At 41.8% G+C, this 17,041-nt stretch overlaps 1 protein-coding gene across 1 annotated transcript in view; it reads left to right on the forward strand.

Moving 5' to 3' along the window:
• LOC138579955 (extracellular calcium-sensing receptor-like) overlaps window positions 1-17,041 on the forward strand; it is a 160,143-nt gene that overhangs the window by 55,027 nt on the left and 88,075 nt on the right. The window contains exon 3 of the mRNA XM_069650180.1: window positions 1,758-1,985. Within this exon, the coding sequence (XP_069506281.1) occupies window positions 1,758-1,985 (228 nt within the window). The remainder of the gene's footprint in view (window positions 1-1,757; window positions 1,986-17,041) is intronic.

Below are 17,041 nucleotides of genomic sequence, written 5' to 3' on the forward strand. Positions count from 1 at the left end.
TCTGGAATTCCCTGCTTCTCAGATTTCTGCGGCCTCTAAGGCTCTACTCTACTCCACCACTTCAAGGTGTAAGTATGCCAGAGGGTTTCCCCTGCACATGGCTCTCTCTCCTCTCTTGTGTTCCACTCATCCTGGGTACATACAAGTTTGTTCTTAAAGGGATATTCCCTTTTCCTTCAGGTGTTATGGTTGATCGGGGTATTGCCTGGAGCCACACAAAATGAGGGTATTTTTTCCATTACTGAAGGCAGTTCCATATATACAGATAAGGTGTCTTGCATAGGGAGTTCCGTGCGGGAATGATAGTCATTGACCCTTAAGGAGAGTCATTCCAAGTGAGGTCCCACTTGCCAGACCCCTAGGGAGGGGCTTGAGGAGCAGACTCACCTCCTTAGGCTCAACAGGGGTGGCTTCCACTTAGGTAGAATGGACAAATACTCTCAATTTGTCACAATAAGGAACTATGCTTTTTAAACAAAGTACTTTTGACCGTTTAGGTCTCTGAATATTGATCATATATGTACCATGTTGTGTAAAATATATCAACGTAGTGCACTGTCTAGAGATACATGTCTCTGCGAATGCCTGTATATGAAGAAAATACATGTGTAATGTGTGGAGGAGAAACATATGCATAATATACCTTTAGTTCTTCTGCAATAGCCATGTATGTTCCACAAGGTTCAACCTTTGCCCTGTGGTGTTGGCCCCACCATGGCCTCCGCAATCCTGAGTCTTATGGATTATCTACAGCCACTCTCTGCCAGCAACTTCTCAAGTGATACTATTTCAAGCCTGGGGCCTCCTTCCATAAGCCAAGCCTGGGGTTGTAACCACATATTCATCAGAGTAGATATACACAGAGGTCTAAGGTAAACATGCACACAGTCCCACCTTCCCCAACAGAAACAGGAAACAACTGCATTGCTTACCCCTACTGTCCTAGAATAAGGTCGCTCTTGCATATTAAAATGCAGCTGAAGGTAGCCCCATTCTCCTCTGCTACCGGCTCGCCTCTCCAAAGCAAGCAATGGCAGTCCCTGAAGGAGGAAGTCAGGCCTCTCTATTCGAAATCTGTACTTGAGTACCAACACTATCCCTGTCCACCATGCACAAATTGCTTCTAAAGAGTGGCTAATCTCGCTCTTGCATTTCTCTACATTCACGGCGTCGCTACCTTTGAAGCCCATTTAGGGTGGGGCTTACAGGTGTCTAGATGTTGTGTGGTTCAATGTACAGTCACCAGAGTGTATTAGAAGAATGGTACATGGCCATCTGATTGTATCGCAACAGAGCACTCACTGGAGCCCACTTTGTAGATAAGTGAACTCACCTGCTCTATAGAGATGATCATGGGCACTGAGGCTCGAGAGCAAGGAGCAGGTCACAAGGCTAATCACTAGAAACAAAAAACATCCGGACCTGGAATCTCATAAACCACTGATTCAAAAAGAGACACGACACAGATTTAAGGAGTTGCAACAAAAATCAAACAAAAAAAAACAAGAATCAACTTACCTCATTAAATGATGGTAGCAATGAAAATGATGGGGCCCAGATTGATGAGGTAGTCAAAAATGAGAAAGTAAGATGATCAGTATACGGTGTCGGTTTATCGTTATTTATTTAGTTCTTTATTTATTCAATGCCTATTGGGAATGCATTCTTGAAATGTGTCAGTTGAGTAAATACAGACAATGCAGTATATGACCTTCTGGGCTTGCCATCAAATCCCAATTTTGATGCTGTCTCCCCAGCTGTTGCACTATCTGAGGAATGTCCGCACAAAGAACGCAGCTGGTAAAGAGGTCTTTTTTGACAAAAATGGCGATGTTCCACCATTGACGGATATTTTATACTGGCAGATGACCTCGACCGACTCAAGCAGGTTTCTAAAAGTGGGCACCCATAATTCTAGTGCCCCCGTGGGCCAGATATTTATCATCAACAGCAGTGCCATCGAATGGGGTCCAGGAAGCGACAAGGTAAGATCAAGGTATTCTTAACAGCAAAAATGTGTTCAATGGCAACCTCATATATCAGGGATATAAAACACCATGCCAGTGGTGGCAACATGCCAATGTAGAGTATGTGGCAGAACAGAGTGCTGTGCTCTAGTGTCCTGACACTGTAGCAGCATGCCATGGTATATTCCTGTATCCTTCTGTTGAAGCATAGGAGCCCCTACATTGTTATGGTTCCCTCGGGTCTCTTCAGAGCTGTGTGATGCTGTGAATAGGTTGCTTCTGCACTGCCCCTTACCCTTAATCTCTACAAATCTGGGAGAAGGATTGAAAGGGTGAGTGCTGTGTTGTTTTCTAATGAGGTGTTTATTTGTTTGGCAGCCCTCTTTTTCCGCTGCACCTGAGTCCATTCGCTCTACTATTTGTGGTCCGCTCCCTGTCCTCTAGGCGCTCCCGGATTCTTTGAGACTGGGAATCCCTCCCAGAATGACAGTGTCTGGTCTCTTCCCCCCTGTGGTACTGTGGGCTCTCTCGGTCACTTCCCTTGGGCTTCCCCTTTCGCACAGGAGAGTACTCATCTTGCTCCTCCCTTCTTCCGGGTGTGGTAGAGAAATCCCCCACCTCCCTGGATGGGTGGAGGTTTTCAAGATGCTCTTTTGAGGCCTGGACTCTGACTCTTCTCTATCTGCAAAGTGGACCAAGTTATCCATTTGTAGTTTATGTCTCTTCCAGTCCAACTCCCTGATCCTGTCATCATAGGAGCCCTCCTTGTCAGAGGTGTCTGCTAGTGTATTTTTAAATCTAAATAAAGATGCATGTCCATCAATATCTGATAGGGACTCTCCTTCCGGCTCAGTTATACGAGGCCTAATTGAGTCCAGCTGCCTCATGTTTCTCTGTTCTTGTAAATTGGCAGACATGAAATTTACAGCACATTGCGCATATAATGTGGTGAGTTGCCTTGAGGCCCCTGGTAAAGAGGGTGAGTGTTTCAGCAGGAAAATTCTGCCTGTTATAGCGATAAATGTCAGTTTTATTGTCATAGACATCGTTTACTCACTAATTTTAAAGCATTAAATAGTTTGACTTTCAAAAACAACCTCCACATTTTGTAGGCTTGGAATTTGTTGGTTTCCTCTCCCAAAAACCGAACCGAAGCACAGTCAGTATGGCGAAAGCTCTGCAGCATTTACTGTTGGTTTGAAAGAGGGGCGAAACGACAGGCCTGAGGAATAGGGACAATGGTGTCAGGTTGGCAATATTTTTCATTTTTAACTATTTCAAGGGAAAGGGGCAGAGGCCCCTGAAAGGACTTCATGGAAGCAGGGGTTAAGACATAGGTGGTTCATTTTCAATGCGGGTATAACGTTAGTACAAAGCGTACAAAACTTGAGTAAGGCTTTTGCACGATCCATTATTTGTAACCCCCATTTTCGTTCATTTGAATGGTGGGAGGAGAGGCAGAATGCAACTTGCGTTCCCGCCACCTCCTTCCTCTCTGCCTCACATAAATGCTCCAGCATGGGTGTTCATGCCGGCCCAAACGCTTTAGATCCCTTTGGGGTCTGCCAGCTTTATGCACCAGCATGAAGCAGGCAGACCCCATAGGGATCCCTTGTAAATGCCACCTGCCATGTTCACACGGCCGGCACTGTTTACAATTACAACTAAAAGTTGTCCGACATGCTTGCATTTATTTTTAATTGTGAATACTGCTTACCATGCACAAATGGAAAGTAGTGTTTACAATGATAATTAAACCCTGTCTGACCTGCTCGCATGTCATGCAGGGTTTAATTGTAATTGTGAGCGCTGCGTACCAATCAAAAGAAAATGCTGCCTGGCATGCAAGCATGTCAACCAACTTTAATTTGTATTTTAGTTTTTATCGAGTATTGTCCTTTTGCGCCAACTTTGTTAGAGTTAAGTTAACTCTTAAAAGTGTTGAGAGATAGAATAAGGATGAGAGAAAAATGAGGATGGAAAAATGACGCATCCAGTATGAATGAAAACTGCATAAGAATTATAAAGATAAAATTCATTTTAAATGAAAAAAATGAATAGAAAATCATTTGTCACCTTACCTGGAGGAACCTCAGAAATCTGCTATATGTATTAAGTTGGAAACAGACCTAGTATGACTTTTAAGAGTTAACTTAACTCTAACACAGTTGGCGCAAAAGGACAATACTCGATAAAAACAAAAAAACCTTTATTATTGGACAGTCAAAATAGGGGTATATACCTGTGCAGACAACTGGAGCAATACAATGGGCCTCATCACGAGTTGGGCGGTAGCCCTTAAATGCGGCAGTAACGCTATTATCGCTGCATTTAAGGGTCCACCCAAACATGAGTCTGGCAGCATTTACCCCCAGCTCAAAGCTGGGGCTAAATGCGCCAGAAAAATGCCAATTTTCTGGTACAATTAGCGCTGCGCTATTAGTGCGCGCTAATTGCGCCGAAAATGCTCCATTGGGTCCAACGGACCCAATGGAGAATGGGGAATACCCATTACCGTCCAACCCTTGATCTGCAGCTAATGGCACTGGATCGGGTGGTGGTAACACTATTAGCGCTGGCGGTATCCCGGAGGTAATACCGCCAGGATACCGCCCAACTTGTAATGAGTCCTGATGTGTTAGAAACGCCAAATGGCAGTTTATTGACTGTATCGTATATGACTAACAACTTTTATTTGTAATTGTAAATTCTGCATGCCAAGTGAGCATGGCAGGTAGCATTTCCAAGGTAAATGATTGGTACTTTAGGGTAGACAATAGAACTATGGGACTGCCGCGCTGCCAAATGGGTGTATATGCCACATTTGTGGAATCCGGCTGCTCTGGTTGTTTGCAGCCAATTGGTTGATGCTGTGGGTGTCGGTGTTGTGAAGGATGGGCTAAGCATGTTCGTGAGCGTATTTGATTTTGGGAATGAAATGATGGGGCATCTGGTACCAATTCTCTGATTTCTGGATCTATCTGGAGGATGTGACAATCCTGACTGTATTGGGTGACAAATCTAGTTGAATTGCTATCCACAGTGTCTCTCATGCCCTGTGTCAGCAAGGATACTCTGTCCATTCCTTTCATCTTCAGCCTTTGTAAGGATGCTGGTTGGACAGCCTCTGGCAAAAATGCTTTGTTTAATTAAGTCACATTCTTGTTTGGTTGAAAGGTTATTCCTGCAGTTGCGTCGTGCCTGTATGAATTCACCTTTGGGTATATTCTGTATCACACACCTTTTGTGGCAGCTGCTTGCGTGGAGTACTGAATTAACTTCCATTGGTTTCTGAAACCTCTTGGTTATGAGTTGCCCATCAGTGACATCAATGCAGATGTCCAAAAAGTCAATAGTTGTAGGACTGCATTTGGAAGTGAATTGTATCCCAAATGCATTTGTATTAAGATAGATATTGGGCCTCATTACGACCCTGGCGCTAAGTGTTTAACGGCACCGTAAAAGGCTGTGGCGCCGTTAAACACTTAGCGCCTGATTACGAGGTCCCTTTGCGGGTCCCGACCTTAACGGCTGGTTTTACCAGCCGTTAAAGTAGGGACCCGCAAAGGGACCTTGGTGCAAAGTACGGTACCGCAATTTGCGGTACCGTACTTAGCGCCTTCCCCATTCCCATTGAGCCCTATGGGGCAAAAATGGGGATGGTGAAGGGCCATGGAGGAAGGGGGAATTACCGCCCCGTCAACCTTGTAATGGGGTGGTAATTCCCCCTTTCTCCATGGCGGAGTCGGTAAGTTACCGGCATGGACCATGGTGCTTTTAACACCATGGTCCTCCGCCTGGGTCGTAATGAGGCCCTTTGACATTTCTTAACTATTAATGTGTGCCTGACCATATCAAGATTACATCATCAATAAACCAATACCATTTGATAATGTTTTTGTTGTGTTCCTCATTAGAGAGCGCATGTACCTTTTCAAAGTTGTTCATTAATAGCTTGGCTATGGCGGGAGCATAGGTTGCCCCCATCTCTATACCCTTCCTTTTTCTGAAGAAAGTCCAGTTGAATAGGAACCCATTGTTAGATAATGAAAAGAGCAATCATTCTTTCAACATTTGTAGGTGTGAGTAAAAGGCTGCAGATTTGTTGGCATAGGTGAAGACAATGGCCTCCAAGTCTAGGTCATGTTTGATGGAGGTGTACAAGACCTGTACATCCAATGTCACCAACAGATATTGTGGTTGCCACTCCAGGTCCAGTAGAATTTGTAATATATGCATGGTCTCTCATATATGGGTGGGGATTTCGGGAACATCCCTGAGTATAATGTTGTTGATGTACTGTGCATTTGGTTCAGTATCCCAGCCTATTGCACTCACAACTAGTCGGCCTTCTGGAATGTGATTGTAATCCTTGTGTAATTTAGGCAGGAAATATATTGTCGGTATGCGCAGGTGGTCTACTACGAGAAAGTGTGCTACTTCATCACTAAGAAATCCCAATTTGCACCATTTGTCAATGATATTTCTGGCTTCCTGCTTGATAGTCTTGATTGGATTGACTGGTAGGGTTTCATAGCATTCTGATATTCCCTACCAAGAATTCACAAGTTCTGTTTTGGAAATATCTCTCATGACACCCACTGAATGTCCTGCGGGAATGTGACAGGCCTCAAAACCGCAACTCATAGCATTTACAATGCATCCCTATGGGACTCAATGGGAATGGGGATTTACCGAATTCCGCCTCCGGAATTACCGGGTCACCAGGGTCGTAATGCCCCGGTAATTCCAGGACTCACGGAGGCGGAATGGTAATACGAGTCCGGCGGTAACCTGCCAGAATTTCGTGGGGGGGTTACCACCGGACTCGTAATGAGGCCCCATGTCTTAATTTATCTTAAATGGCAAGGAAAGGAGGAAAGGGAAAAGGGGAGAAGGGGAGCAAAGTAGTTTCTTGAACGGAAAAGATCAGAAAAGAAAACCGAGAGGTGGAGACCATGTGAGGATGATAAAAGTCAAGTCTTTATATACTCGTATCTTGACTCCATTGCTCTCTGCTCCAAACCACTCTTACTATTACACTAGATATTCTGACAAGTCAGAGCTGATTGATTACCTGAACTCCAATATGCACCGATCTGACATTCCCTACAAGAAAAGAGACCACACATTTGAAAAATAGGGGAGAAAAAACAATTCAAGAAATATCCCATACACCAATTCAATAAACAAGAACATTGCAAAGGATTTCCGTATATGTTTGCTGATAACTAAAATATACCAAATACAGTCCTGCCACTCTCCGCAGACCCACCCTATCTATCAATAACAAATCTTACATCATTACAGCACAGCATGTCTACCAATAGTGGCAGAAGTGGGCTATACAAGACCACTTACATTGCATTACATCTGCACACTACTCCTTTCAACTGTCAGAACAGAAGGCACTCAGTTGATTCCGTGAGTAATTGTCAGCCATCTGCTATTATGAAACCTAATTTTCCTGTCTACGCTGATGTAAATTGTTAAGGACAGATTCTCAATAATGAGCGCAAATCAAAAGGAGCGCAAATAATGTACTTGTTTCTCTTGTGCTCATTGCTGAAATGCTCATGTCACCTTATTCTCATAGGTGAGCTGAGTATTTCAGAAGAGTCTCGATGTGAGGAATGGCCATCTGGTGAGGGCACAAAGCCCTGGCTTTGCTGATTTTTAATACATAACATGATGCAGGCAATTCCTTCTCCAAAGGGGAAACCTGCTTAGTAGACCTCCCATTGTCTCAACTCCATGCCAAGAGCATTGTGCCCTTCTGCCCTACTGCATATGTAGACTGATCTGCAGCACCCCCTCTGTTTGTGGTGTCGAACAGGTTCAAAGGTCACAAGATGTCAACTTGACCATGGCAGTGGCAGCTGAGTCAATGCCACACCGGGGTGGCATTTTAAGATATGTCCCTGGTACCCAAATAACAATGCTCATGAGTACGCCATGCTGATGGCAGGGTGATCTCTAAGAATAAGCTATGTCTGGGTATAGACACAGTGCATGACAAGACTTATGATAATGGCCACGACAACCAAATTGATATTGCACATGTGCCAGCTCCTGTGAGCCAGCCATACTGTGGGATGGATTGTTTGCTCGGGGCAGACGGGCCGATACTGCCACAGGCAGGACAGAAACCCTGAGGATACAGTCTCTTTTTTATTCTCTCGTGAGGGCCGGTAACTCCCTCCCCTTGAGACAGCTGCACATCAAGCATTTTTCCTGGGCCCAGATATCAAAGGGGCACTCCCTTTCAGAATGAGTGGCCTCACACCAGGGTGCTGGACATTCAAGGGTCTTTGTTGTTCAGTTGGAGGGAAGGGGGGCAGTAGGATAGCCAGGAGTGCTCTGGCAGTGGAAGAAGCCTTCCAACATTTTGTCTTTCACATTCTCCCTGCTTGCACCCAGAGAGCAAAGCACTCTGGGTGCAAGATCAAGAGGGCAAAGTCCACTCCAGCTAGGAGCAGGGATTGGTCCTCTAAATCTGGCTAGCTTTAGACCAATCACCTTGAGACTTGGGCCCTTAAAAGATGGGGTATTTTACCCCTTCAACATAAGACCTTTAGTTCCTTGAGGATCCTTTCAGGCTGACGAGACGTTCTGAAGACTCTCACCTGGACATCTTTTGGGACAATTGCACGGGCCAAAGTCCTCTGCCGCAGGTGAGGAAGGAACTGTCCAAGACAGAAGAAAGCTTAGTCCCCGAACCACTGCCATGCAACGGCAACATAGAGAGAGACCAGTGCTGTGGATAAGGACCAACAATCTGCAACAGATCTTCTGTACCAGGAGAACAGACCCTGAGCTGTTGTATTCTGTTACTCACAGTAACACGGAGGGCCAGATCAGCCATAGATCCCTGCTCACCTGCACCAAACCAGTTGCTCCATGTTCACCACATCCTGAGCAAGAGGGAAGACGCTGGTGCTGGTATCTGCTTTCCTCCAACCGGCTGAAAGATTACACTGTATGAACGTCAGCTCGACACAGCATTGTGTTCTCACCAAGCACATAGCTTGCCAGACTTGAAGCACGTGCTCACTGCCGAATAACCGTAGCCTCATTTTTGCACATCGATGCCCCCTTGACCACCACTTCACAACCAACGACTGCCGGCCTGGCCAAAGTTGAAGCATTCTTGGGACCGCCCAACCTGCATCACTTGAACAGCCGCCATTCCACTGCACCCTGCACAAACATTCGCCCCTGCTCAACGTCTGCTTGTTGACAAAGACTCAACGATCCTACATGAGCCTGGTCAGCCCGTATTGGTTTGAAACCGGGACTGACACGTTAGCCCACCAGCAACCAAATTCAGGTACTGTGATGCTGAACTGCCCCCACTATTCACTTGGGTGCTAGAGACTGGTTAGGTGACAATCGTCCCTGTCTTCACCAATATATCCTTTTTGGTAGTGCCTTACCTTCCACCTTTGGAAGTGCACTGAAAGTGCTACTTTCTCCAGTCTGTCACGACTCTTCTGTTTTTTCCTTTTGGGTAGGTTTATGTATAGTAATCTCTTTCGTTCCTCTTGCAGATAGTGTGTTTTTATTAAAGTGTTTATATTTTTATAGAACCTTGATTGGACATTCCCTTTATATTTGGACTGCGATACTGTTTTGTTTAGGTCACTACTGGTTCACCTTCACACCCCTCTTAGGATTATAGCCTGCCCTCAGCCCGCATTACCACAAATGGCAAAGGAGGTATGTCTCTTATAACTGTCCCTATTTTACCTGCATAACTGCGTTGGGTTTTGGTTCATAGAAGTGTGAGGGCTGGGTGAGCCATTTCATTTTCCCTGCTCACCCTTGTACTCCTGCAAGGTAGAATCCAATTTGTAATACTGGACAGTAGCTCAAGGATGTTCTGTACAGCCCTGTTGCATACATTAGTGCCAGGAGCATATTAACATTTGTGATGGGCTGTCAGGAACCTAGTGGTTTCTGGGAGCGTATTTCACTCAGACGGCCTGTCAAAGTGAAAATTCATGGGCAAAAAAAGGAATTTCCATCCCCAAAATGGGGGATGGAAACACTAATGTAACAGCTGCTGTTTAAACCATGGGCAAGCCATGATTTTCACCACCTCCTGCGCTGTTTTTAAAAGCCACAAGGGGATGACCCTCCTTTCTGGGCATTTAAAAGCACTTCCTGTTTGTGACTTTGGATGTGCTTTTAAATGCCCAGAAACTCCCCTTATTTGTGCAAGTGCAAAAAGGGGTAAAAGGGCATCGAATGAGTGCATCTAAGATGCTCTCATTCAGATGCCATCTGAGAATTGGGATCCTCCTTTTTTGGCACAAGTGAGGAGATGAACTAGCACAAAAAAAACAAGAAATTGGGACTCTGGCCCTTAAAGTCAACATTGCGAGTGTGAATGCACAATAATCAAATCAAGAAGGTTGAAAGTCTGAATCCTGTTCTTTTTCATTTAGAAAAGTGTGCCAAATTGAATAAATCTGACCATCCCCCGCATATATACCTCTCCTCATATCCCTGAACCATGTCACCCAGGATATGGTGATGGCAGTTTTCCAATGCAGTGATACCGCTTGTAGATGAGGGGCCAAATCTGATCCTCAATCCCCCTGCACGACTCTTAACATGAATACAGATAAACAATAGATATGCCTCACTCTTAGGCCCATCACCGCAATCATCAATGTATCGGAGGTGTTAAAAACAATATTCCCTAGACAACGGTTCAGATCTTACCTAACTGATGATTTGGATGACATGGAAGTGACATCAATCGATCAGGTGGACTGACTGGGAAATCAGATCCCAATGACCTCATCACTGACATCACAACGTACCGCGCTTATACATGAAGTACATATTCATCCATTCATGAAGCTACACGGACCTGCAGTAGTTTATGCCTATATAGGCACAAAGCACATGCTTATGACACACTTAGGCAGAGGACGAGCATACATACATATCTCTATATTCAAGGGAAAAACTTTAGTTGCAGGGATGTTAAGGTGAGAACTTAATGCAACAAAATCCCATCACTAATTACATGTTGTATGAGAACACTGATGACATTACAAATCACATCACTGATGTCATCCTTTTTACCCAGTTTTCCCAAAATCTAATTTTCCTTTGTCTTGTGATTTGTTTAGTTGGTCTATTTTTTGTTTTACTTTTTCTTTTTTCTTTTTTTTTACTTTTTCTTTTTTTGCAGCATTGTCTTTTTCGTGTTTTCATTTTTATATTTTCCTCCCCAGTTGGACATTGCAACATGTCTGACCATGACAGTAGGAGCAGTGAGGATGACATCATCATTTGGGTGGACAATCCTTCACCAGCAAGGAAGAAGCACACAAGCATGAAGAAAACTGCAGACAGTTGGCTTTTCTTTAAAATGAAGGAACACCACTCCAGGAAAGAGGTGGAAGAGGTACTGTGCACCTTCTGCAACAATACTCTATGCCATTGGTCTTCCAATATTCTGTCTTAAAGTCTGGGAACATCAATAATGATTAACCATCTGATTAGAGTCCACTGGGATGATGTCGATGATGAATATCGTAAAGCCCATGAACATCACAAAAGAAAAATGCATGGGACCCATTCTTTGTATAGACGAAGATCATCACCACCTGCAGAACCTCCAACCACCAGTACATCAACAACGCCAAGTAGTGAAGCGTCTACATCAGCAGTGGTATCCACTACACTGACTCCTCTGTTGCCGACACCAGACCTTTCCAGGATGCAAGTCATGTGTAAAGGATACTGCAAATGGGTAGTCAAGGGAGATGCCAGAATTGAGCTAAAGTTAATTGCTGAACATCAAATTACCTGTCATGCTTAGTATTGTTTTTTTAAGTGGCAATTCTCCCCCCCCTTTTTTATAAACCAAAATGTTTTTAAAAATTTGTTTGCATTTTATTTTAATTCCCTTTGTTAAATGTTTCATCCCTATGTATGTTCCTCCCCTATTCCACCCACCTCTTTCCATCCCCCAAAACTGCCCTTTTAAGGTCCACCTTTTATGTTACAATAATAGATCAAATTAAGCCCAGACTGCAAAAATATATTACATTATCTATATGTACGCAGTTTCAGTACTCACAATAGTCAATTATTGCCTGTAGCTGCGGTTATCAGAGCCACAATTAAAATCTTGACAGTCGTTTATCAACTTAGCAGCGCAAATAAAATCCTGCTATTCATTGGCTGGTACCGTAAGTAACCGCGGCTAAAATTATATTATTTTTAAAAAAACAATTCTTTGTATGTGCATATATATATTACACATATATATTTATCCAAAGTCTTACCAAATACCTTTCTATGTCCTTGCCTCTTTCTTCCATATATGAACTCTGACAAAATATGTACTTAATATTAATGGTAAAGGCAATTTATACCATGCACTATCACCACTGCATTAGTGCTATGGTGTTCATTATAACACAATAAATACAAAATTATTTATGTTTTTTCTCATAATGATACTAAAAGAATATTGATTGTATTCAAAGTGTGGAACCATTACTAAGTTGTGTTCATTAGTCATGCTATAGAGGAAAACACTTCTCAATCGAGAAAAGAAAACCTCTGTTCTGTTATTTAGAATACTTAACATTTAAGTTATTATGAACTACTTTTTGCATCAGCAAATTTTAAAAAGAATTTCCTTCAACATCCATAGTTCATACACCAATAAATGCATTTCACTACAATGCTGTCATGCGCCGTACCCCCTGGCGCTTGTGGTCCTCTTGGCGGCCAGCCCGCCATTAGGATGTTCTGTTCTGCCTTTTTCTCACTTCCTGGTTCCTCGGTCTAGTCTTTCCTCTGCACGTTGTTGTTTACATCCTCATTCTATTTAGCCACGCAGCTCCATTTCCGCTTTGTGTTGCAACCCTTTCGCTTTTCTTTGGGTTTAAACGCTAGTGCCTTTAATGTTTTGTGCTCTCTCTCTCTCGACCTTCAGCCCTGTTTTCGTACCTACTTTCCTTTGTGGATTTGCCTACTTTCCGCTCTCTTTGCCTGCACCTATTGGGTTTTGTCCCGCTCTGTTTTCTTTACGGCCGCCACTCTGGCGTTTGCTACTTCTTTGCCTTTCTCATTCTTCATTTCCCTCTTTCGGTTAGGCTTGTTCTGTTCTCATCTCTCCTTTTACTTCTTTATGCCTCTTCCTGCTTTGCCTTCCTTCCCAGTACCTTGATTCCCGCTGCCAGGCTTTGCCGCTTCTGCTTACCTTGCCGTTCCTTGTGGCATTTTCCTACAGAACTGCTCCATCCTCTGTTTCACTGCGGATTCCGTTCTCTGACGGCTCGTCTGCTATTCTTCCTCGGATCCTCTGACTGTTACCAGAGACACTCAGGCCTCTGTCTCAGACGAATCTATCCGCAGTTCCACCGCAGATCCTTTGATTTTCAACAGTGGCTACCCAGGACTTTAACAACCACTTACCATCTTCCCTGCCACCGGACCGGATTCCTCCTTTGCCAAGTCACCTATCTGGAACTTGCATTGCACCACTCAAGTCCATGGAAAGGAGAGGTTTTTTCTGCCTCAGGATTTTTCCTCTCAGGATCCTTTGGAAGGGAGCCCCATCTGCTTGCCTCCATGGGAACGGCGGCAGAGTGGCTTCTTCTCGAGGGAGACCCTACCTATTCAAGAAGAGACATAAAGAACTCAGAAAGAAGGGAAGACGGCAAGAAGTATCATCTGAAGATACAGGTGAGGAGGAGAAGGAGAGTTTTTTTGGATTTTGTGAAGAATCTATTACTATAGATAAACCTGACACATCTGACAAATGCACAGATGTTACAAGAGTATACAAAGATTACTTTATGCTACATGATGACTAATTTACAGATTATTTTATGCAACCTTCAACAGGAAACCAAGACATATAACATAACTATGTCTTCAGTTTTACAAAGAAATGAATGAAGACATGCCAACACTGTAACATTATTTTGAGTATTAATCTTTTTAGACAATAGTCATACCTATATTATAAATAATATGTAGAAAGTAAACATTTTTGTGAATAAACATAATATTAACACTTATCAAAAACTACACAAAAAACATAACAAATGTCATTTCCATGCTTCTAATAAAATCTGCGTGCGTCCTTTGTTTGGCCATCTGCACACATGAGAAGTTCGTAATGACATTTCATATCATACACATCATATTTTAAAAACACTTAAAACTACAAATTATTAGCTAAACCTCTGTTACCACTGATAGCACTGATACTGCTACACAGTGTGCAATACCTATTCTTTCTATATTCTAAATTATAAAAATTATATCTACATTTCATAATTTGGTGTGTGTCCTTTTTCTGGCCACCTGCAAACCTTAGAAGCTAATAGCAATTATCTTAAACCTACCATACAAAATGAAATAATATGGACAGTTTATTGACTGAATAGATTGTCTGACTTTTCTAAAAACTCCACACTGCACATAAACAAAGTTATACAATTGACAAAGTTACCTTTTCAGTCAGTTATTTTGATTTTGTATTTCAACTGCACTATATGTTTTTGTATCTACAACCTATTGTTTACTTTTTTCATACATAAACAGTCATCAGCTTCTACGCTCCCTCACACTCAAAAATGTTTACATGGAACCATTTATGTAACCTCGCACTTATAGGGAACATGTGTACATATTAAAATATCACATGTTTTACACAATGAAACAGAAGTAGAAAATTGCAGAATGCTATTTTCTCTTCTAAATTATATAATCTCTATAATACTAACTCTACATCTATGTAGTAGTGTTTTGCAAAAACATCCTAGTAGCAAACCATGTCCAACTTTACATTCACCACTTATTAGCCTATTTTTCTATTTCAAATTTTTATTTAGCATGATTATATTCAGAAGGAATATTACACATATATTTTAAAACTTTGCTTCTAACAACATTAAGTACACATTGTTTAAACCCTTTGACAATCTAGCTTGGTGTGTGACTATAGAGTCATTACAAACAAGCCAATCTACTTCTGTATGTACCCTGTTGAGAAAGGTCCAGATTCAATGGATGCCCCTCATGAAAAATAATTGCACACATTTTAAAAGTTTTCTTACTAACAGAAACTTGACTATTTACAAAATGTATTATTGACGTGTTAATTTTCCTACAATCTACATTCTATCATTGAAACATAATCAATACATACTTATTAAAAACTAGATTTGGCAGTGTTGATTGTTAATTACAACCACAGTCGCTGCATTGCATGTCATGGAATGCTTTAGTTACAATATCAGAAAATGTTACATTTTTCTGATCAGGCACATGCAGATACACAAATCTTTCACAAAGATCTGGAGTAGAATAACTGTTCTCACATTTTGGACACATATGCTTCCACTCGTAACTAATTCCAACAAATGTATCTGCATTAACAATTTCTTTCACTAATATCTCAAAGACATTCATTAATCATTCTTGACTATCCTCCTGTGTATTTTGAGAAAACGTTTAATTTCCACTTGCAACAGCTACTACATTTCGGATTGACATTGCTTAATGTAAACTGTGTGGATTTTCATATACAGACATTTAACAAAATGAAAGTTCAACACATAGTTGCTTCTCTGCTGTTGAAGCTATTTCTTGCATCAATTGAGTCATTTGAAACAACATACCCAAAGTTGCATTACAATAGGATTCAACTCCTTTTTCCTTACTAAAGTTGCAATAACAGTATGTTACAGTTGGACAACTCTCCAACTCCATTAAATTCCGTAGTTTTTTAGTCTTACAAGGACTGATTTCATTTGAATGTGCTTTCACTGACTCCTTATGTTTCCTGGATGACTGCTTCACAGGTACAGGTATAATGTTCAGGTGAGGAGCATACAGTACACGCAACCTATTATATTCTTCAATTCAAGAAATGTCCGCTGTCACTTTGCTTTCATCAAAGTTTATTAAAAAACCTTCAACATTTTTCACATGTGACAAAGCTACATATGACCTTCTTTCTTTAAACACTGTATGAGCAATGTCAATAAGTGCTGCTTCTAAATTCAACCCTTGTGATTTATGAATAGTTATTGCATAAGCACAGCACAATGGAAACCGTGCTCTTTTCACAAAGGTATCCTTAAAAAGTATGAAACATGCATGAGAAATCAAGCGAGTTCCTTCTATACGGTCAAACTTAACTTCAACATGTACTGTGAGGAACAGTGTGAAATGCAATCACTGTTCTCATTGTTCTAATGACTAGAGCAGTTTTTACATTAAAATTCCTCTTCAACATTGCTCGTGCCTTAATGCACAGTTGTAAAACTCCTTCCAGACCTGCTGTTTTAGAAATTGAATTCTCTAGTTGACCTAATCAGGCTTTTGCTCTCTTATCCAACTCTAAAGGCATAACATGACCATCTAAAACATCACATGATTTTTTTCTCTACAATATTTTGCTTCTCTGACAGTAGCATTGTAGAGTTAAACATGTTACACTCTGCAAGTGTGTATATCAATGCAACACAAAAAAATATATTTCCTTAAGTGTCAACATAACATCAGATGGACTGCAATCTACATGAAACATGTTAGAACTCAGTCTTCCCTTTAAGACTGCTTTCACATTTTCCTCAAGAACACCTATACAACTCTTATTAAGCATTTCTGCATACTCTAAGTCTCCAAATTACCTCATATTAATGGTAGATTCCTGGAATTCAAAACAATTCCAAAGGTTAAAATGATCAATACTTCCAATACTAATTTGAGCATCCTTAGAATGCAGCATTCTAAAAACTGGTTTACCTTTCACAGGAGTTAATCGTAACAAGTCTTAAAAAACAAGTACATGTTTACCTCCATACAAAATGTTGTAGTCAAACCTCTTGCATTTGCAAATGAATGAAAGCTAGCATAAAGTTAGACATCATACTTACTTCATCTACAATCAAGGTATTTAATTTTGTAAGAACTTTTCCTACTTCTTGTGCTGCATTTGATACAAGTTTCCAAAATTCTAGTTTGTTGTCATGCTCCACTGGTAACATTAACAGGCGATGTAACGTAACACCACCTACATT

This window comes from Ambystoma mexicanum, chromosome 3p (assembly GCF_040938575.1).
Source record: "Ambystoma mexicanum isolate Mex_15411 chromosome 3p, UKY_AmexF1_1, whole genome shotgun sequence".
Classification (NCBI taxonomy): Eukaryota; Metazoa; Chordata; class Amphibia; order Caudata; family Ambystomatidae; genus Ambystoma; species Ambystoma mexicanum.